This window comes from Dendropsophus ebraccatus, chromosome 10 (assembly GCF_027789765.1).
Source record: "Dendropsophus ebraccatus isolate aDenEbr1 chromosome 10, aDenEbr1.pat, whole genome shotgun sequence".
Classification (NCBI taxonomy): Eukaryota; Metazoa; Chordata; class Amphibia; order Anura; family Hylidae; genus Dendropsophus; species Dendropsophus ebraccatus.
The window spans coordinates 17,584,539-17,605,949 of NC_091463.1; the positions used below are offsets into that span (position 1 = coordinate 17,584,539).

The 21,411-nt window shown below is 45.8% G+C and overlaps 1 protein-coding gene across 3 annotated transcripts in view; it reads left to right on the forward strand.

Moving 5' to 3' along the window:
• The window catches only part of LOC138765975 (semaphorin-3F-like), a 72,571-nt gene that overhangs the window by 47,442 nt on the left and 3,718 nt on the right, over positions 1-21,411 (forward strand). For all 3 annotated transcript variants that reach the window (XM_069943199.1, XM_069943201.1, XM_069943198.1), the window contains 15 exons: positions 7,613-7,773; positions 9,581-9,643; positions 10,208-10,327; positions 11,084-11,177; positions 11,266-11,385; positions 11,717-11,856; positions 11,948-12,062; positions 14,271-14,340; positions 14,602-14,746; positions 17,249-17,471; positions 17,566-17,654; positions 18,563-18,604; positions 18,841-19,004; positions 20,784-20,851; positions 20,941-21,074. In XM_069943199.1, the coding sequence (XP_069799300.1) occupies positions 7,613-7,773; positions 9,581-9,643; positions 10,208-10,327; positions 11,084-11,177; positions 11,266-11,385; positions 11,717-11,856; positions 11,948-12,062; positions 14,271-14,340; positions 14,602-14,746; positions 17,249-17,471; positions 17,566-17,654; positions 18,563-18,604; positions 18,841-19,004; positions 20,784-20,851; positions 20,941-21,074 (1,748 nt within the window). The remainder of the gene's footprint in view (positions 1-7,612; positions 7,774-9,580; positions 9,644-10,207; positions 10,328-11,083; positions 11,178-11,265; positions 11,386-11,716; positions 11,857-11,947; positions 12,063-14,270; positions 14,341-14,601; positions 14,747-17,248; positions 17,472-17,565; positions 17,655-18,562; positions 18,605-18,840; positions 19,005-20,783; positions 20,852-20,940; positions 21,075-21,411) is intronic.

Here is a 21,411-nt window from a genome sequence, read left to right on the forward strand (position 1 = left end):
TATAGGGTTGGCACAGGGTGGAGGAATTGATTTATGGTTGGCACACGGTGAAGGCATTAGTGTACAAATGACACAGGGTGGAGGCACCAGTATAGTGACTGGCACAGGGTGGCAGCATGGGTTTATGGTTGGCAAGGGTGGAGCCATCAGTGTAGGATTGGCACAGGGTAGATCAGTTTATTTATCTGTGTAGTGACTGGCACAGGGTGGAGGCATCGTTGTAGCGACTGGCAGAGGGGTGGAGGCATCGGTTTATGGTTGGCACAGGGTGGAGGCATCAGTGTATGATTGGCACAGGGTAGAGGTGTGGAGCCCTATGGTCGACCGGTCACTTGCCAGATGGTACTGTGTGATGCCACTATTCTGGTGGTTGGTCGGAGTATACCTCAGCCAGATGGTAGGATGTCGTGACGCCAGTGCCGGTTGGGCATACAGGTGTGGGGGCACACCTGCTTTTATTTTAGGAAGGCTGGCTATACCCTTTCCCCTGTGGTCTGTGACCTGCCGGGCTGTGAGGCGGTCCCTTGGGTACTTATTACGGTGGTCCGGAAAGGAGTTGTGACCCACCTGGACTATCGGTACCGCCACCCACAGAAAGGTGAGATGACCCAAGGATGATGTAATGACTGTGTAGGTGCCGGAACAATAATCACTGAGTCCTGTTACAATAAATAAAATCTTCTTTACTTCAGAAATACTTCAGAAGTTCAGTAGCAGGTAATAGACTTCTGACTTCACTAGACACAATCTGTGTTAAGAGCTTTTGGAGCAGAAGAGCTGTGCCGACTTGGTTGCGTGCTGAGGAGTAGAGTGCGTTTAGAGCAGTAGAGAGGAGTTTGTGCTGAGAGTCCCAACCCAGGGTAGAAGTGTGCTCTGCCGCAACTTTAGAAGAAGAAGTAGAAAACTGAAGAATACTTGAAAATAGAAGATTACTTGTGCCCCTGTTTCCATCTTTGTTGTTGCTGTACCACCTGTTGCCCTGACTACAGTGTTCAGTGACCCGTCCTCCTAGGGTGACACAAGCCCCAGACCTTGTTACCTGGGTTGAGCAAAGTGGCCAAGATTACCTGGTTACACCTGCGCTGCGAGATCGAGTACGTAGGCTTGTAACAACTTTGCAATATCCGGATCAGTTCCTCTTGTTTAAGGATACTGTCCTGCACCTCTAAAGATGTTCACGGTGTGGGTTGGGGTGATCTCTGACTTATCCTCTCCTAAGTGGTTTAGCATTGCATAATAAGGATAAGTGGTGCTTTTAGGAAGAAAAGAGTCTCTGTAGTCCCAACTAGACTACAATGGACAGGTGGGGGGACCTGGAAAAGCCAGGGCCCAGCTGAACTACAGCAGGGACCATCTTGTCGTGCGTCCTCTCTCTACCAAGACTTGGGTAAGACTACCTAAGTGTGGGTGTGCACTTCCTCTCCCCATGTGACAACTTCCTACAGGGTGTGTAATACCTCCTGTAAGTGGTGGAGAAGAAAGTGCAAGAAAAGAAAGGAGAATAGAAATAGGTGGAGAAGAGAAAGAGCTCTTATTGGTGCGCAGATTACCTGTAGACAATAACCCCTTTTTCACTGAAGCTGTGCAATATACAAGTGCATATACAAATAATAGCGGCATCTAGTGGCAAAAATTAGGCAAAACTTCATTACTCCTTTACTTAGGGTACAGGCTTTTGCGAGGGTTGTATAGACCAGTAACACCCATGGTGGGACACCACAGAGGCATCAGTGTAGTGACTGGCACAGGGTGGCGGCATCGGTGTTGGGTTGGCACACCTTGGATGCATCGGTGTAGTGACTGGCACAGTATTGAGGCATCGGTGTAGTGACTGGCACAGTATGAATGCATTGGTGTAGTGACTGGCACAGTATGAATGCATTGGTGTAGTGACTGGCACAGTGTGGATGCATTGGTGTAGTGACTGGCACAGTGTGGATGCATTGGTGTAGTGACTGGCACAGTATTGAGGCATCGGTGTAGTGACTGGCACAGTATGAATGCATTGGTGTAGTGACTGGCACAGTGTGGATGCATTGGTGTAGTGACTGGCACAGTGTGGATGCATTGGTGTAGTGACTGGCACAGTGTGGATGCATTGGTGTAGTGACTGGCACAGTATTGAGGCATTGTTGTAGTGACTGGCACAGTATGAATGCATTGATGTAGTGACTGGCACAGTGTGGATGCATTGGTGTAGTGACTGGCACAGTGTGGATGCATTGGTGTAGTGACTGGCACAGGGTGGAGGCATTGGTGTAGTGACTGGCACAGTATGAATGCATTGATGTAGTGACTGGCACAGTGTGGATGCATTGGTGTAGTGACTGGCACAGTGTGGATGCATTGGTGTAGTGACTGGCACAGTGTGGATGCATTGGTGTAGTGACTGGCACAGTATGGAGGCATCAGTGTAGTGAATGGCGCAGGGTGGAGGCATTGGTGTAGTGACTGGCACAGGGTGGAGGCATTGGTATTAGATGAGCCTGGCTGCTGCGTCCACCATACACTGGAGGGATGGGGAATCATTATACGTTACGATCAGTGATGTGGGTACACTCCGGCCATGTGAACCCCTCCTGGGCCTGCTTCTCATTATATAGATAGCCAGAGTTTATTTTCTCAGATGTAATTACGGTTTTCCTGGAGATCTCCCGAGCCTCCTCCACGTGTCTGCGCTGGGATCCCGGCCCGGGTGATTATTTTTACATTCAGGAAGATTAAATAAATGACGGCTGTGGATTATAGCCAGGCATATCTACATGTTATTAGCCTGTAGCTGGAAAGGCTGCCTTTATCTGGGAACATGGTCATGTGATGTGCGGGGAATATAGGGGAACACCAGTGTCTGTTTTTAAAGAGTCCGTACACATAGGATGCACTCTGCTAAAGCTGCGGATATCAGGAGGACTCATCCTTTGGCAGCAGTTTATCATCTCAGGAGCTGCTTATCCTCCTTAAAGGGGTAGTCAGGTGGAAAAAAAAATTCTTGCAAATCAATCGGTTTCAGAAAGTTATAGAGATTTGTAAATTACTTTTATTTCAAATTCTCAATTCTTCCAGTACTTATTAGCTGCTGTATGACCTGCAGGAAGTGGTGTATTCTTTCCAGTCTGACACAGAGCGCACCGTGTCATACTACAGAGAATACACAGTACCCCTTTAAACAAGTACGCTCGGCTGAGCAGAGCATGCATGATTATGAAGTCAGAGGTTTCATGTATTAGAGCGCTGCGTCACTTTGCATTTACATTACAATACTTTTTCGTTCTTGGCATGAAGCTGTTTTAAATAGTTTTGCAGGCGCAGCATCATCCATTCCTTTACAATTAAAACATTTTACTTTTTTTTTTTCAAAAAGCCTCACTGCACCGTCCAGTATGAACTGACCTTATGATGATATGTAAGAAATGTTGTTAATCACTGACGCCTCGGAGCTGTCTGTAGACATGTGGCAGAGCACTTGACGTCTGAGACGAGATTTATCAACATTGGGTAAAGGTTGGCGTGTGTGATGGCTGGTGGGGGGCATACAGGTCGGTATGGATAGATGTATTCCATAGCCTCTAAAGCTGCTTGTACTATTATGTCTAGGGATTGGTCGGACCCTCGGATGAAAATCGTCTCTGTAGTTATATGATAACTTCTTCAGGACATTATCCGTACATCTCCTCCATGCGGTGAGGTGTGACATTTACACTATGGTCCCCCGCAGATAGAAGCTGATGGGGAGGGAGGACAATCCCTTTAAGGTCCACACACACAACATACAATTACAGGAAGAGTCTGGATCTGTAGTTTTATCTATCGATCCTTGTTGCGATTTGTTAGCGCGTTCAGCTGGATACACGGATAGCTCATCTGTCACCCAGATGGATGAAAAGAAACTCATTTTGCCGATTCCACTGCCAAACACAATCAATTACTCAATGGGCCCGGTGACTGAACATACTGCGTTCCAGGGCTGGAAGAACAATCCCCGTCCCCATATTTCTCCCTGCGCTGCTGATCCTCATATAAATAGCCGCTGTGAGTAATACATTCCCTCAAATAATAGTTACGGCTATTCTCCTCTGCCTCATGCGCCCCTCTGTATTGGATTTGCACCGGGCCACACGGTGCAGAATTTTTCTATGTGGATATTAAGATCTGCGATAAATAATGTCCCGTGTGTCCAACTATTACATTGGGAACAATTCATGGATGGGTAGGGTGTGGAATATGGAAGACGTCCATAGAGTGTATAGAGGACAACCTCTTATCCCCATCACAGGATCAATTTTTTTAATCTGAAAATCTGCTGCCGCTGAGTGTGCACCTACCTCGCTAGTCGCCGCTATGGCCACCAGTTTTGTTTTTCGATTGGTCACTTTGGCCAAATGTTAATCCGGGCACCACCGAGATCCATAAATAGAGCATGATCCCATACGGATAGGATTTCATCAGGTCTTGCATTAATCCAGGCTGGACAATAGCCACAGCACCACTTGTTACGGGGTCATCATTCATCCGGGATATGCAGGTGGCAAGTCAAAGCTTTAGGGTAGTGATGTTCAGCCAGGCTCCTAGATACCATGAATACAATGAGCAAATGGGGTAAGAACCCGCCACTTGTATGTGTCCTGCTCTCCTGGGGTTAGCACATACGTTACTGCAGAACATTACACCGGATAGTTGTGATATGGGAGGAATTCAGTCTGAAACCCCCCATTGTTCCGATGCAGCGTCCCGAGAGCAGAGGACTTAATAGAATTAATGTGAGAGTTGAATCACACTTTAGGGAATCAATCTGTAAGACCTCTGGGGATATCGGAGGAATCCGTGTAGTAGATGTAGCCCGTGATCCGGATACACAGGGTGTATGTTACTTACAGCAACCCGCACATATTTCTGCTAATGGATTGCTCCATGTTATCAGAGGGAATATAGCTGCTGGCTTTATTACAGAGCTCGGTATTTATTCCCTGTTATACACCAGCTGCCGGAATATAATGTTATGATGATGAAACACCCCAGTGTGGAGATCCGTATCCACATGAATTATTCATTATAAATGTGTAGGTAAAAATTAATATTGCATGGAGGCCAGAGATTGTGATCTCCATGATGTATAGGCCTGTCTGACGGAACACGCAGCGTGTCAACACTACAAGGCGAAAGTGCGATGTATTGTAGAGGTGTGTCTGGGGTGGGTATATTGGTAGGGGAGATCAGGTCTGTGTATTGTCTCCGGCTGTATCATGTCTCCTGTATGTAGCGTATGGCTGGCTGTACGGTATCATGTCTCCTGTATGTAGTGTATGGCCTCCTGTACAGTACCATGTCTCCTGTATGTAGTGTATGGCTGGCTGTACAGTACCATGTCTCCTGAATGTAGTGTATGACCTGCTGTATGGTATCATGTCTCCTGTATGTAGTGTATGACCTGCTGTACAGTACCATGTCTCCTGTATGTAGTGTATGACCTGCTGTATGGTACCATGTCTCCTGTATGTAGTGTATGACCTGCTGTATGGTACCATGTGTCCTGTATGTAGTGTATGGCCGGCTGTATGGTATCATGTCTCCTGTATGTAGTGTATGACCTGCTGTATGGTATCATGTCTCCTGTATGTAGTGTATGGCCGGCTGTACAGTACCATTTCTCCTGTATGTAGTGTACGGCCGGCTGTACAGTACCATGTCTCCTGTATGTAGTGTATGGCCGGCTGTATGGTACCATGTCTCCTGTATGTAGTGTATGGCCGGCTGTACGGTATCATGTCTCCTGTATCTAGTGTATGGCCGGCTGTACGGTACCATGTCTCCTGTATGTAGTGTATGGCCGGCTGTACGGTATCATGTCTCCTGTATGTAGCGTATGGCTGGCTGTACGGTATTATGTCTCCTGTATGTAGTGTATGGCCGGCTGTACGGTATCATGTCTCCTGTATGTAGTGTATGGCCGGCTGTACAGTACCATGTCTCCTGTATGTAGTGTATGGCCGGCTGTACGGTATCATGTCTCCTGTATGTAGTGTATGGCCGGCTGTACGGTATCATGTCTCCTGTATGTAGTGTATGACCTGCTGTATGGTACCATGTGTCCTGTATGTAGTGTATGGCCGGCTGTACGGTATCATGTCTCCTGTATGTAGTGTATGGCCGGCTGTATGGTACCATGTCTCCTGTATGTAGTGTATGGCCGGCTATATGGTACCATGTCTCCTGTATGTAGTGTATGTATGGTACCATGTCTCCTGTATGTAGTGTATGGCCGGCTGTATGGTATCATGTCTCCTGTATGTAGTGTATGGCCGGCTGTATGGTACCATGTCTCCTGTATGTAGTGTATGTATGGTACCATGTCTCCTGTATGTAGTGTATGGCCGGCTGTACGGTACCATGTCTCCTGTATGTAGTGTATGGCCGGCTGTACGGTATCATGTCTCCTGTATGTAGTGCATGTACAGTACCATGTCTCCTGTATGTAGTGTATGGCCGGCTGTACGGTATCATGTCTCCTGTATGTAGTGTATGGCCGGCTGTATGGTACCATGTCTCCTGTATGTAGTGTATGGCCGGCTGTATGGTACCATGTCTCCTGTATGTAGTGTATGGCCGGCTGTATGGTACCATGTCTCCTGTATGTAGTGTATGGCCGGCTGTACGGTATCATGTCTCCTGTATGTAGTGTATGACCTGCTGTATGGTACCATGTGTCCTGTATGTAGTGTATGGCCGGCTGTATGGTATCATGTCTCCTGTATGTAGTGTATGGCCGGCTGTACGGTATCATGTCTCCTGTATGTAGTGTATGGCCGGCTGTACGGTACCATGTCTCCTGTATGTAGTGTATGTACGGTACCATGTCTACTGTATGTAGTGTATGGCCGGCTGTACGGTACCATGTCTCCTGTATGTAGTGTATGGCCGGCTGTACGGTACCATATCTCCTGTATGTAGTGCATGTACAGTACCATGTCTCCTGTATGTAGTGTATGGCCGGCTGTACGGTATCATGTCTCCTGTATGTAGTGTATGGCCGGCTGTATGGTACCATGTCTCCTGTATGTAGTGTATGGCCGGCTGTACGGTACCATGTCTCCTGTATGTAGTGTATGGCCGGCTGTATGGTACCATGTCTTCTGTATGTAGTGTATGGCTGGCTGTACGGTATCATGTCTCCTGTATGTAGTGTATGGCCGGCTGTACGGTATCATGTCTCCTGTATGTAGTGTATGGCCGGCTGTACGGTACCATGTCTCCTGTATGTAGCGTATGGTCGGCTGTACAGTACCATGTCTCCTGTATGTAGCGTATGGCTGGCTGTACGGTATCATTTCTCCTGTATGTAGTGCATGTACAGTACCATGTCTCCTGTATGTAGTGTACGGCCGGCTGTACAGTACCATGTCTCCTGTATGTAGTGTACGGCCGGCTGTACAGTACCATGTCTCCTGTATGTAGTGTATGGCCTCCTGTACAGTACCATGTCTCCTGTATTTAGTGTATGGCCGGCTGTACAGTACCATGCCTCCTGTACAGTACCATGCCTCCTGTACAGTACCATGTCTCCTGTATGTAAACTGTTTGCCTGTGATATAAATGTGTGTTGTTCTTCTCCCCACAGAGCTCATGGAGTCTCGCACAGCTCGCTTCTTCAGCTTTGGCTTTAACACCAGTGACTATCGGATCCTTCTCCTAGACCAGGACCAGGACCGGATGTACGTAGGGAGCCGTGACTATCTGGTGTCAATGGACCTCGGCAACATCAACCGGGAGCCCTTAATTGTAAGCCCGGGAATCAGAGGATTTCTTTATAATACAAGACACTAAAATGTTATATAGTGAATGAGTCAGGTCAGAATTATGGCAGAATTAGGAATAGGAGGTAAAATCCCAGACGCTGCGCACCATCCCCATCCGCAAGGTCAGTATCCTCCCCAGTAAGGTTTGATGTTTGGGGGTGTTAAAACAGAGACACCTCAGAAACGTTACATTTGTTCAGTAATAAATTATGGGGAGATGTCTTCTGTTCACTTGAGCATAGTCCTATCAGGGAGGAATATTAGCATCATGATTTCAGCTTGAGGTCTTGTCAGCCGTCTGGGCTCACAACGCTGCAACATGATAGATGATAGCAAGTGCTGGAATAGAAATAGATGGATACAGATGGTGAGAGAATAGCTGCAGGTTGGGAAGGATGGCTGGCGTATAGCAATCACCATATACAAGAGATATTGTACCCGTCATAACCCAATACAAGATATCGGAGGAGAAAGTGGTCAGGCATATTGGATGTCAGTGTGCCAAATATACGGTCAGCACTTACACTTACTGGAACTTAGCGGTTTGGAGTCTGAGTAGCTTCATGTCTCCAATGTACATGGTGGTGTTGGTATCAGCACAGGGCTCGCACCTTGCAGGGAAGAGTGTTCATCAGGGTCCATAGTAAAGAGGCCAATTCACTATGATCTGCCCGACGCAGGTAAGTGTATGTATTGTTTACATATAGGTGTCTCATAGATCACAATACCCTCTAATCCAGCCAGACCATACACATTAAGACCCTATTCCACGGAACCATTATCGTTCATAAACTCGCTCCAACGACCGCTCGTTAACGATATTCGCTTCGTGGAATTGGTGTAAACGAGCGAACGACAAAGGCGAAATCGTTATACTGACATTCAAAATAGTTTTTCAGCACGTCGAAAAAAAGTCGTTGGTCTTTGAAAGATAATTCGCTAATCGGTTCGTAAAATTAGAAATTTTTCAGTCGTTCGTAAAAAGGTTTAAAAAAAGTAGGTGTGTCGTATGGTCATGATCACCCCGGCGAACATTTTAAACGACCATGTAACGACCGCAAAATAATCGTTACACTACATATATCGTTCACGTTATGTGTTATTGTTCGCTAAAAAAAACGTTTAGTGATCGTTAACGAGCGGTCGTTGGAGCAAGTTCATGAACGATAATCGTTCCGTGGAATAGGGGTATTAGATTAACACTGGATAGACCCGCTGATGTCGGTGGGACCAGTCATCTATGTGTATGGGGGACTCCAGATGGTCCTGGCAGATGATGTCGGGGGTGGCAAAGAGATGTGACAAACAGATCAATGACAAAGAGGTCACATGGGTAAGAATAACAAGCCGGTATGGTCATAGCATGTAGGGATTTACACTAGACAAGTAAAGTGTCATTATTCTCTGTACTTCAGTAAAAGAAAATAAGGGAGTTGTCTCTGGTGTGATTTATTGTGTTGTTCTATTACCATGTGTGAACCACCCACAAGATTAGTATCCAGCTTGTCACATAGTAATGATCCTGTAACCCTGGGGCACTATGATGGTGGGTGGAGGGTGACCACACATGGTGCCCAATGTAGATTACATTCTCCTCTAGCACTGAGGTCACTTTCCAGCCACAGAGTCTGCAGTCCTATAAGATCTCTACTACATGTGCGTCGGGTGTGAATTACATGTGTATGATATGTAGACCATGGAGCGTTATTTATGGGGTGGCGGTAATTCTTATAGGGTGCCTCTCCAGTCCTGTGAGATGGTCAATGACTGTTCTCTCTTCTCACTGTCAGATTCATTGGCCCGCTGCCCCGAGTCGGCAAAAGGAATGTCTGATGGCCGGGAGGGGACGTGCAGTGAGTATACGAGTCTGTCCTTTACTGTACTTATAATGCAATCACTATTTAAGTGTCCATCGCTGCAAACACGCACAGCCGCTTCACATGACTTTATGGCCCAGTCTCTCACATGTCTTACGTTAATGTTATTGGGAAAAATGTTGCAGCCACTTTAAAGACATATAAAAGTCTAAATAGCCTCTTTCATGTGTCCTGCTGCAATATGTCTCATGTTAAAGGCACGGAAAAGTGATGTTCCAAGGCAGCTGAGAAGTCATATGGGAACAATATAGGTAAAGTGCAGGATCATGAAATATTGAAGTAGTTGCTCTATCCATAGCAGAAGGCATGTGATCACCAGCCCTGGGCCTGTATGGAGAGAGCATGCAAAAGCCCCATTGACTATTTGGCCTGTCGTTTCTATATTGATCGGTATAAAGTTTGCGTTCAATCCGGAACAGGTATATAATACTGTCCAGAATTTAGACAAAACTACAACTCCCAGCATGTCCTGATAAACTCATCCAATGTACTTTGCCATTCTCACTTCTCATCTCTCCTATCATACGTGTTTTTCCATAGGATGAATGCGCCAACTACCTGCGTGTCATTCAGCCACTGAACCGGACACATCTCTACGCCTGTGGGACGGGTGCCTATCAGCCTCAGTGCACCCTCATCTACCGGGGCTGGAGGTCAGAGGTGAGAAATGGGACATCACTGTAGGAGGCAGGTGACGTCACTCATCTACTAGTTCTGTGGCTACAATAGATGCCTCTGAGTAGTTTTAAAGAAATTTTACTATGTCCTAGTGCATTGTTCCCCAACCTGTGGCTGTCCAGCTATTTCACAGCAACAACAAGTCCCATCATACCCTGACAGATGAGAGTTGTAGTTTTGAAGCAGCTGGAGAGCCACAGGTTAAGGAACACTGTCCTCATGGCCTCCTCAGATTCTCTGCGCTTGTTTACTGCACAACTTATTAATTGAGTTATCTTTAGATATGTCAGGATTTTCTGATTTCTGTATAAGAATTCTACCACCATCTTGTGGTAGAAAGTGGTTACTACAGGCACCCCAACCAATCATCTGTTGGAAGGGGCCGTGTGTACCAGTGCTTGTACCTGCATTGTTGTACTATTAGTAGCTGCTGCACAAGGTACCGCCACTATGTCCCATTCGATTGAACAGGGGCAGTGCTGCAGTACCTAATGTACAGTGATGTGGGTACAGGCACTGGTTAACAATGAATAGGTTGCAGCACCTTCAAACAGCTGAGGGCCAGGAAAACTGTGATGATATGTGGACAATTGCAGTATGATTGTAATGCTCCAGTTCGGTTACCAGTCATTGAGACATGATATGGTTAAGAGGTAAAGCACCAATGTAACATTCTGCTTGGATCCCATCCATGTTGACTCTCACATCTTCACAAATGATTCTCCTTCTCTGTCCCAGGACTATGTATTCCGAATTATTTCTGGTTCTCATGAATCTGGGAAAGGGAGGTGCCCCTACGACCCCAAGCAAGAAAACATGGCCACCATTATTGGTGAGTTACTGAACTTTCCATACACATCAACCAGTAGGCCATGTCACCCATGACAGCTGCCATTTTATTATAACCTATGGTATTACAGATGGGGTGCTATACGCTGGGGTGCAGGTGGACTACATGGGGACGGACTCTGCAATTTTCCGCACAATGGGTCACAAACTTCCGATCCGCACAGAGCAGTACGACTCTCGCTGGCTAAATGGTAAGATGCCCTCTTCCTTGTTGAAAAGTGCCTATAGGAGCCATTGAATAATTTTGCTTTACACTACCCATCTGAATATGTGGCGGCTGGTGACGTGGTGGCAGATGTGAGTTGTGTTGGCACAGAGAGGATGGTATTGCCTCAGTCAGGCTCTGTTCAGCATCAGGAACATTAAATGTCATCCAGATACGCACAGCCGAGAATGTGTTTATAACCCGTAGAGAACAAGGATATTAAGCCAGCTGCAGAAAAGCTGCAGGACCATGTAGCTGTGATTTACCTGCCCATGGCCTATCAATCCATTATACGCTATCCCATCTTCTCTTACCAGACCCTGTATTTGTGGGATCGCTGGTGGTGTCCGAGAGCAGCTTCAAAGAAGACGACAAGCTCTATATCTTATTCCGAGAGAGGAGCCTGGAGGGGGAGGGCGGCCCCGCCATAGTGTCACGTATTGCTCGGATTTGCTTGGTAAAAATTAGGTTAACTTAAGTTTTTATAGGTTTACACAATGTGTTAGGGATCTGACTATCCTGGTACTCATGACACATTTCTATTGCAGAATGATGAAGGCGGGATGCGATCGCTGGTCGGAAAGTGGACATCCTTCCTCAAGGCAAGGCTTGTGTGCTCTGTTATTGGCCCAGATGGAGTGGAGACATCATTTGATCAGCTACGTGAGTAATATCCTTCCCCGCTGCTCCTTGATTATCTATGTAGTTATAAGACTGGTTGGTAGCATAAAGTGATTGTACTTAATAAAAAAAATACAGGTGAAGCTCTTTTGTAAGGTCAGCAGGGAGAAAATTATAAAGGCCTGTTCCCACTTTTTTTTTTTTTTTGGTCTAGTTCTTGAAGCCAAGTCCAAGAACAGATTCAATTGTTCCTTTATATGTGTCCTTTGGCTTCACAAACTGCATAAAAAACCTGAATAAGGGAAACACTCCTTTAAAGGGGTTATCCAGCGCTGCAAAAACATGGCCACTTTCTTCCAGAGACAGCCCCACTCTTGTCTCCAGCTTGGACGGGGTTTTGCTGCTCAGTTCCATTAAAGTGAATGGAGCTTAATTGCAAACAGCACCTGAACTGGTGTTGTCTCTGAAAGAAAGTGGACATGTTTTAGTAGATGTATAAGCCCTTTAAGTTGGGTGCTGATTTGGAAACAATGCTTGAAACAATGGTCATACCCTCACCAGTCATAAGGTCAATCTAATAATTCTACTGCCTGAATCTTACCTTCCTTATTAAATTCATGTATTGGCTATAGACCCCCTAAATAACACTGGATAAGGCAATTGATATTTAAGGAATTCCCCAATATAATGTTTAAGGTATCTCACTACCCCTAGAAGTAGAATTGCACTTTGGCTCATTTTATACTTATTATATTAGGAGCCAATGTTTCCATATACAGACAGCAGGGTTCTCCCCGGGCACAGTACATAATCTGTGATGGCTGCATGTAATGTGGAGGTGACATTGCTGTCAGGTCAGGATCTGCAGGTTAGCAGCACTGTATGTGTTGTGCCCGATACACAGGAGAACTTTCCACCTTCACAGCAGACAGGGTTTGTATCCTACTTCTTCCTCAGTATCTCACTTGCTCCATCACTTCTGCAGTCTAATTAGCTTCTCAGTGATGGGAAGATGCAAGCGTGAATTAAGCCTAAGGGCCGGGAGCTATGGAGAGACAAATAAGTGACGAGATGCTACAACTTGGTCCTGATGTGAAGCCTTGGGGATCATCCAAATGTTACCATTCACAAGTCTCCTGGTTACATCTCTGTTCAGCTGATGATATCACTGGAAAATATTTCTAAGATCTAGTATTTCCCTTTATTATCTGACCCCACCGTGGAAGCTGTGCCTAACCCAGCCGACAATTATCCTGCAAGAAGAGATGGCGGGGGAGGGGAGCCAGGGCTTATTTCATCTTTTACAAATGTTAGTCTATGAAAAAGTAATGAACTCCCCATGACACCACTTGAGTCACCACATGTCTTGGCAGCGCATTCTAGTGCCTGTCAATGGCCCTGCTCTTACCGTGATGGAGTGTGTATTATTGAAGGCAGACTCCGTAGGAAAGAGAATGGGTATCGCTGAAGGAGCTTTCCTGCTCAAGATGACTTCATTAAATATCGCCTTGTACATGTTATGCCGAACGCCTTGTTTTCCCCTTCTTTAGTTTTCAGCTCTATGCCTTTCATGTACAGTAAAGCAACTTGCAGTGCAGTATTTCATGGCACTAACACATCTATAAGTACAGTAGTCACTCACTAACTACAAAACAGCATACTTAAAGGAAAATTTAAATGTATTAATTCCTGCATTGTTCATATGATGCAAAAGCATTATCTTCCATAGCCCTTTATTTCCATAGCTCTTTATTTATGTTGTTTAGTTTCTCTTCTACAACCACCTGCATTGTCCTTTTCACCGTTACATCCTACAGAAGTAACAGAACTTACGATTCAGTTTCCAGCCCTTTCCTTAACAAACGTCTTAAAAGTTTGTACAAGGAAGGAAGGATAAGAACAGCAAACTGAGTCTATTAGAATAAACCTTACAGATTTAACTGATGACCGGAAACTGCAGAGGCTGTAGAAGAGAAACTAAGCAAAAATAGTAATAAAGACCCTAACAAGTACAATGCAAAGTTCTTGTCCATTGAAAGCTGGCAGGACATGTGGACATCATCTATAGCAGGCATGGGAAACCTTCAGCCATCTAGCTGTTACAAAACTACAATTACCATAGGCTGGCCTGGCACGATGGGGTTGTATTTCTGCATTAATTGGAGGGCCAAAGGTTATGGTCTATATCTCTCATTCTGTATGGTTCGGATGGTTCCTAATATGTATCTCTCTCATTGTGTCTTCTTATAGGTGATATATTCATCCAGCAGACTCAGGACAAGCAGAACCCCCTGATTTATGGGGTGTTCACCACATTAGGGTGAGAGCCTCTATATAAGCATTCTGCCATAGTTTCTGTTGCTTTGTCTCGTGTGCGTCTTTAGTCTCCAGATAGACTGTCCTGTGTCTTATATTGTATACCACATCACCGTTGCCTGCCCTGCATGAAGACCAGGCCTGCATTGGTACACTGTGTCCTGGTTGGCATGGTACATGGCTGTCTTGTCCCCCCGGTGTGTGATTTCTTGGGTCACCCTGCTGTGTGTGTTTCCTAATGTATCTGTCTCTGTGCGTCTCTTAGTTCCGTGTTCCGGGGCTCTGCCGTCTGTGTGTTCTCTCTTGCTGACATCCGTGCAGTGTTTAATGGGCCATTCGCACACAAGGAGGGACATGGGTACCAGATGACTGCGTATACAGGGAAAACACCCTATCCCCGACCTGGAGCGGTGAGATATGTTCTGACAATATGAGAGTCTAAGTGACGCATTGATGCGGTAAAACGTGCACAGAAACTTTATGGTAAAGTTGTCCCAAGTACGGCTTCTTTGCTTCTAGCAACAGTGCCACACCTGTCGGCAGGTTGTTCGTGGTACTGCAGCTCCTCATTCACTTCAGTAGAACTGAGCTGTAATACCAGATATAACCCAAGGACAGGTGTGGCACTGTTTCTGAATGGTAGCAGCTAAGTTTTTCTAATATTGGACAATTCCTTTAAGCTTGTCATTGAAATATATATTTTTTATTGGTGACACCACACTGACATGGTAGAGAAGGGTATAAACAGTATTACGTTATGTGAACTTCAGCAAATACAAGGCCTGAGTGCCTGCAGGCACCACAGTAGGGAACTGGCTGCTCACTGTATTCTATGTAGTTTAGTGTATAAACTTAACTATGTATTAGTATGCAGTAAGACAGTGATCCCCAACCTGTGGCTGTCCTACTGCTGCATTACTACAACTCCCAGCATGCCCTGACAGCTATAATGTGTGTAGTGTGCCTCCTGATAGATGATGGGGGGAAGAGAAGAAATAGCGATATTGTTCTAGGAGAACTAAGGGCCCTATTCCACAGTATCGATAATCGGCCGGATCGGCCCCATTCGGCCGGTTATCGATTGGTGAAATAGAGAGAACGATCAGCCGATGATCGTGTCATCGGCTGATCATTCATTTAGGGCCAGATCTAAAATTATCGTTCCCCACCGCGCATCGCTACGGTTGAATAGCGGTGTGCGTCGGGCGACCGACGATTTGACAAGCAGCAGCATCATACATTACCTGTCCGGGCTTCTTCTCGGCGCTGTCTTCATCCCCGGGTCCCGCGCGCTCTATCTTCAGAATGGCCAGTCAGCTGACGGAGCGCTCAGCCAATCACAGGCCGGGACCGCCGCGGCCTGTGATTGGCTGTGTGTGGCCTGTCAGCCGACCGGCCATTCTGAAGATAGAGCACGCACGACCCGGGGATGAAGACAGCGCGGAGAAGAAGCCCGGACAGGTAATGTATGATGCTGCAAGGACATCGGTAACTATGTCCTTGCAGCCCTCGCTCAACGATCATCGGGCCGTGGAATAGGCCCAGTAAACGAGCGGCGTTCTAGCAGATCGCCGCTCACTTACATCGTTGATCGGGCCCAGCTCGGCCGGTGGAATAGGACCCTAATGGTGCTTTTAGACAGAGCGATAATTCGCCCGATCGCACGATTAAGGATTTTGAATGAACGATGTGTTTTTTATCTCACACATAGGTTAAATCGGTGAACTACTGTTTAGACGGAACAATCTGCAAATTTTTTTGCGAATGACAATTTAAGAACATGTTGAAAGATCAAAATGAACGATTTCTCGCTTGTCGCTTAATCGTTCGCAGCCTTTACACGTATGATTATCGTTCGAATGCGATTGTTATCGCGCAAATTCGAACGATAATCGTTCCGTCTAAAAGCACCATTAGGGTGCCTTCACACGTACCGTATCGCTGCGTATTTAACGCTGCGTTTTTGCTGCGTTTTTTACTTGCGCGATTTGATTTTCACATGATTTTCATGTGAAAATCAAAACTGGCATGTAAAAATCGCACCAAAAACGCAGCGTTAAAAACGCAGCGATATGGTACGTGTGAAGCTACCCTAAGCCACCACCAGTCTAGCAGCAGCTTAACCCTCCTCTCTCCACTCAGAACACATGTACGCTCTTCCCAGCTGAACATTCATGTGTATAGGGGGATCAGGAGAGATAGCTCTCAGCCAACAGCTATTGTATGAGTATGGCTACCGTTAGATCAGAATAGGTCATCAGTGAAAAAGTCCTGGATATCCTCCTTAAAGGGGATTTCCAGCCACATGGAATCTTTTACAGCTAGCTGACAATGATGACAAACGGACTAATGTTCACTTACAAATTCCCTGCCGATCCTGCACCAAAGCTTCTCTGGTTCCCTGTTTACTAACAATGTGTCATCTCAACATGTGACTGCTGCAGCCAATCACTGACGTCACCTGTCTATGAGACATGACACTGCAGGGGACCAGGGAAGTGTGAGCACAGGAGCGGCAGAAGACTGGTAAGGCAAGTTTTACTACTATTACTATTTTACAATACGCTTAAAAAAAAATAATAATAATAAATCATGGTGTTGGAAACCCCCTTTAAGGCTAAAATTAGGCCTGTACGGGCAATGCTGGGATGTTAGTCCAAAGCAATGGAAAATATAAAGGAAGGATTTATACTTCTATTTCCTGTTGGATCCACTTCTGGCTTTGAAGGAAATGGTGGAGAGGCACTTTACATACGCTGCACTCTTCAGTTACTCCCGCCGTGGGGATATTGGCTGTCCTGTCATTTGCCGTACATAGGGAAGTTGGGAGTACCCCGGTGGTCTCCTCTGTCATCGTGTATGATTCTGTGCTTCTGTTTCTGTGTTGTATTTCATTGTGATCTATTTTGCAGTGTGCAGGTGGATTCTCTGTCACCGGCATCCATTCCAGTAAGCTTTTCGGGGAGGATGTGTTGAGATTTGTCCGCACACACCCCCTCATGTATACCTCAGTCTACCCCATCAACCGGAGGCCCCTGCTCCTGCTGTCAGATGCCTCCTACACATACACCAGTATTGCTGTGGACACTGTGCCCGCTGCCGATGGCGAGTACACGGTTCTGTTTTTAGGCACCGGTGAGTAACTCCCCTTGGTTTTGGTCTCATAGGCAGTGTATTGGCTAACCCATGTGTAGCTTACCATCCGGCTTCTCTCTCCTACAATCTACAGACCGCGGTACAGTACAGAAGGTCATGATCCTGCCTAAGGGCCCTGAGGAAACGGAAGGAATCACTCTGGAAGAAGTGGAAGTCTTTAAAGTAAGACTTGATTTACTGCAGGGTCACGTGGTATTTATTATGGGATTTCTGTATAAAATGTGATTTCACTCAGAGCCTAAAAACATTTTAACAAGGGTGTTCATCTTTCTGGTGGAGTAAGGGGTATTCCGGCACCTGCCACCTATGTCTGTGTCGGGAACTGCAGGGCTGCTCATGTCCTGGGCCCTGCACAGTTACACATCGCATAACCGAGCCTCCTTTAATGTCTGTTCTAATGCATGTTAGATATTAGAATCAGGGAAGCAGCCTGTGACGCTAGTGCTGCAGCCACTGTAAATCAACACCCAATGTGCCACAACTGCAGCACTACTGACACAGACAGCTTCCCCAAGTGTAATGTCTATTGTAATGCTAACATGGATTACAATAGACATCAGGGAAGGCTCAGTATTTGCATTTAGTAGCACTAGTAATAATTGTGCCTAGACCAAGGCTTCTACAGCTGTGCAGTTCCTGACACAGCCACAGGTGGCAGCAGAGGGGTAGTGATGCTCCTCACTGCTTTCACTAAGTCTAAAATTGTGATATATATATATATATTTACATTTTCTTTAATAAATTTATACAATTGTAAATAAAAATATATATATTTGCTGAAATAACCCTTTAAAGAAGCTAATTTGTTTGTGTAGAAATGTATAACTAAGTAGCCAACTGGGTGTTACCAGCTGGGGGCGTATACCTGCACTGTCTGAGACTATCCAATCAGGGCTGACAATGCAGCAACACCCCCCCAACACTGCATCGAGATCCTTCAGCTCACAAGGAGCAAAAACCCATTCAGCAATGATGGGTTTTGTTCAGCCCGGCATCTTCTCTGTAAGGACCTGTTATGGATTTCTGTACATTAGCTATATTAATGCCTTCTCTCTCTTTACCTCACTCAGGTGCCATCCCCTATTAAAAACATCAAGATTTCTTCTAAAAGGGTAAATATCACCATTATCATCCTGGGAGATGTGCTGGGCAGGCTTTATATAGGGGCAGAAAGTTTCTATACTTTACATAAAGTCCAGCTCCCATCTATATCCTATGGCAATGCCTTAAGTCCATCCGCTGTGTAAGGACATAGCTTGTATAATGTGTATATACAGTATATATGTTATGCTGATAGCTGACTGTAGATGGTTAACCTGACTTGTGACTTGTATCTTTTTACTTGCAGCATCAGTTGTACGTCTCTTCAGATGTGGGGGTGACGCAGCTTTCTCTCCACCGCTGTCCTGTATATGGGAAGACTTGTGCAGACTGCTGTCTCTCCAGGGATCCTTACTGTGCCTGGGATGGGAACACAAATGCCTGTGCACGTTACACCCCATCACCTGTCAGGTAAGATAGCGTTGGCATTGGATGTATCTTGAAAGGATATTGCTATGATGGTATTGGCACTAGGGTCACCCATCACTCACTGGTCAGTTGGGTCAATGTGCTGTTCCTTAATTTTCACTGTTATTTCAGCTTCCCATCATTGGTGTCATTTGAGTGCTTAGCATAACTCCATCCTGCAATCCCAGTGCGTCAGTAACCCCCTTCTCCCCCCACATGCCATCTATTGTAGTGGAGTGCAAGATTCTAGTCCTATTATAAATGTTTCAAACATATGAAATGGAATTCACAGGTCCAATAAAATAAAAAGCGATCCAAACTTTATTGCAGCATATAAAAAAAAAACCTTCAGACTAACATTAAAATCATGCCGACTCTTTTTTTGGGGCCATGATTATGGGGGTCTCCCCAAAAAACATCGTCGTGATTTTAATGTTGCTCTGAAGATTTGATCTGCAGTCTCGGGGTACCCGTTCTATGAGGATGACACAAGCCCCAGTCCTAGTTACCTGAGTTGAGCAAAGTGTACAAAGATTTCCGGTGTCACCTGCGCTGCGAGATAAGTGCGTAGGCCTCTGGCTGCTTTGCTCTATCCAAATCAGTTTCTTTGCTTAGCATACTGTCCTGCACTGTATAGAAATGTTTACGGCATGGGTTGAGGTGTTTTCTGACTTTAATTGTTTAGCACTGCATCTTGAATATAAGTGTTGCTTTAAGAAAGAAAGTTTCTGCGTTCTCTATACGTGTGTCCTAACACCACAGCTGGTCTGCCGTGGACAGGGAACCTGGCAGAGCTAGGCTCCTGGCTAAGTTCAGCAGGGATGCCTGATCTGTGTGTCTTGCTCCACTGAGAATCAGAAAGAAACTGACTCTGTCCCTACACTTTCTCTCCCCCATGTGACTACTTCCTACAGGGGGTATGTGTAACAGCTCCTGTGAGTGGTGCATAAGAGAGTGCATAGAAGAAAAGAGAGAAGAGATAGAAAGAGAAGAGCATCTCTCATTGGCTGGCACAGAATCACAAAATACAACAATAACTTTTCACTTACTACAGCTGTGCGACATACATAAATATATAGTGACATCTTGTAGTAAAACCTTAGAATGCACCTTCGTCACCATTTCACTCTACCGTACAGGACTTTTACGACGGGTGCCCATACTAGAAACACCTGTGGTGGGACACCACATGACCAAGCGTTGCTCTCTGTGACCTTTCATGAGGCTTGATCAGTCATACAGATGACTACTTGACCATCTGTGCGGCCCTTTGCTGTAATCAGCTGTGTTAAACAGGGAAATGTGCGGCCAACAACCAATGATATTTGTTGTGTCAAATGTCCCAATTAGCTGCTGAATGAATGTGTGGCCGTTCATCGGCTGATCAGTAGCCATATTACATATCAGCCAATAATAGCTCAGTGTAATAGGGCACCTAGACCAAGCACAGGGGGATCTCTTAAGAGCAAGCTACAGGGGCCTAGTGCTATGCTATATGATGGGAAGAGCCCTTGCAGATTCCTGCAATGTGATCAATTACATTTCCATTGCTCACATAGCTGTAGCATACCTCATTGCTGTACACAGACTGCCCGCAGAAATCTAAAGCTTCCTATAGACATAAACATCATCTCCCTGCCCCTATAGATATGACATGACCCCGGAAGAACTGGCAGGTTAGCAGGGGAGATGGGGCTTTGGCCTCTGATCAGCTCCTTATGTTTATGTAATGCAGCAATGAACTTGTCAGGCCTTTACATCACCATCTCCTTGTTACTTCAGACGGAATAGGCGTCAGGACGTCAAACATGGTGACCCCATGAGGCAGTGCAGAGGCTACAACATGCAAGGTAAGTGCCCTGTGTTAGAGTGATGCTCTGTCCCCAACCCCAATCTTACGTTTCCAAATAATGATCTGACTCTTGTTCCTGGTTTACAGTGGATCGTGGGGTCTCAGAGAAGTTACAGATTGGAGTTGAAGGGGGAACCGTATTCCTTCAGTGTGACACAAACTCCCCCCTTGAAAGTGTCACGTGGTTACTACAGAGAGACGGAACCCAGCACCGAAAAGAGGTAACAACAATGTCAGCCCTGCTTCATCCATCACCGTTACCGTCTCAGCTACTGAGATCCTTTTTGTTGCTATACATGTCAGGGTTGTGTTTTACACCTGTACAGACCATGCACACTACAGTACTGGCCCATGTGAACCTGGATGAATATATATTGCAGCTACTGGCCTGATATTGGTAATGACTGAGCGGATATAACATATTGCTTCATCAGAGGAAATAGCACAAGGCCACTGTACAGTTTCCTGTCTCTGCCTCTAGAGCCTTGGCTGCTGTTCATCCATCAACATTTTAGGAGATGAACCTGGAACATCCACAGCTGACATGACATTCACCTT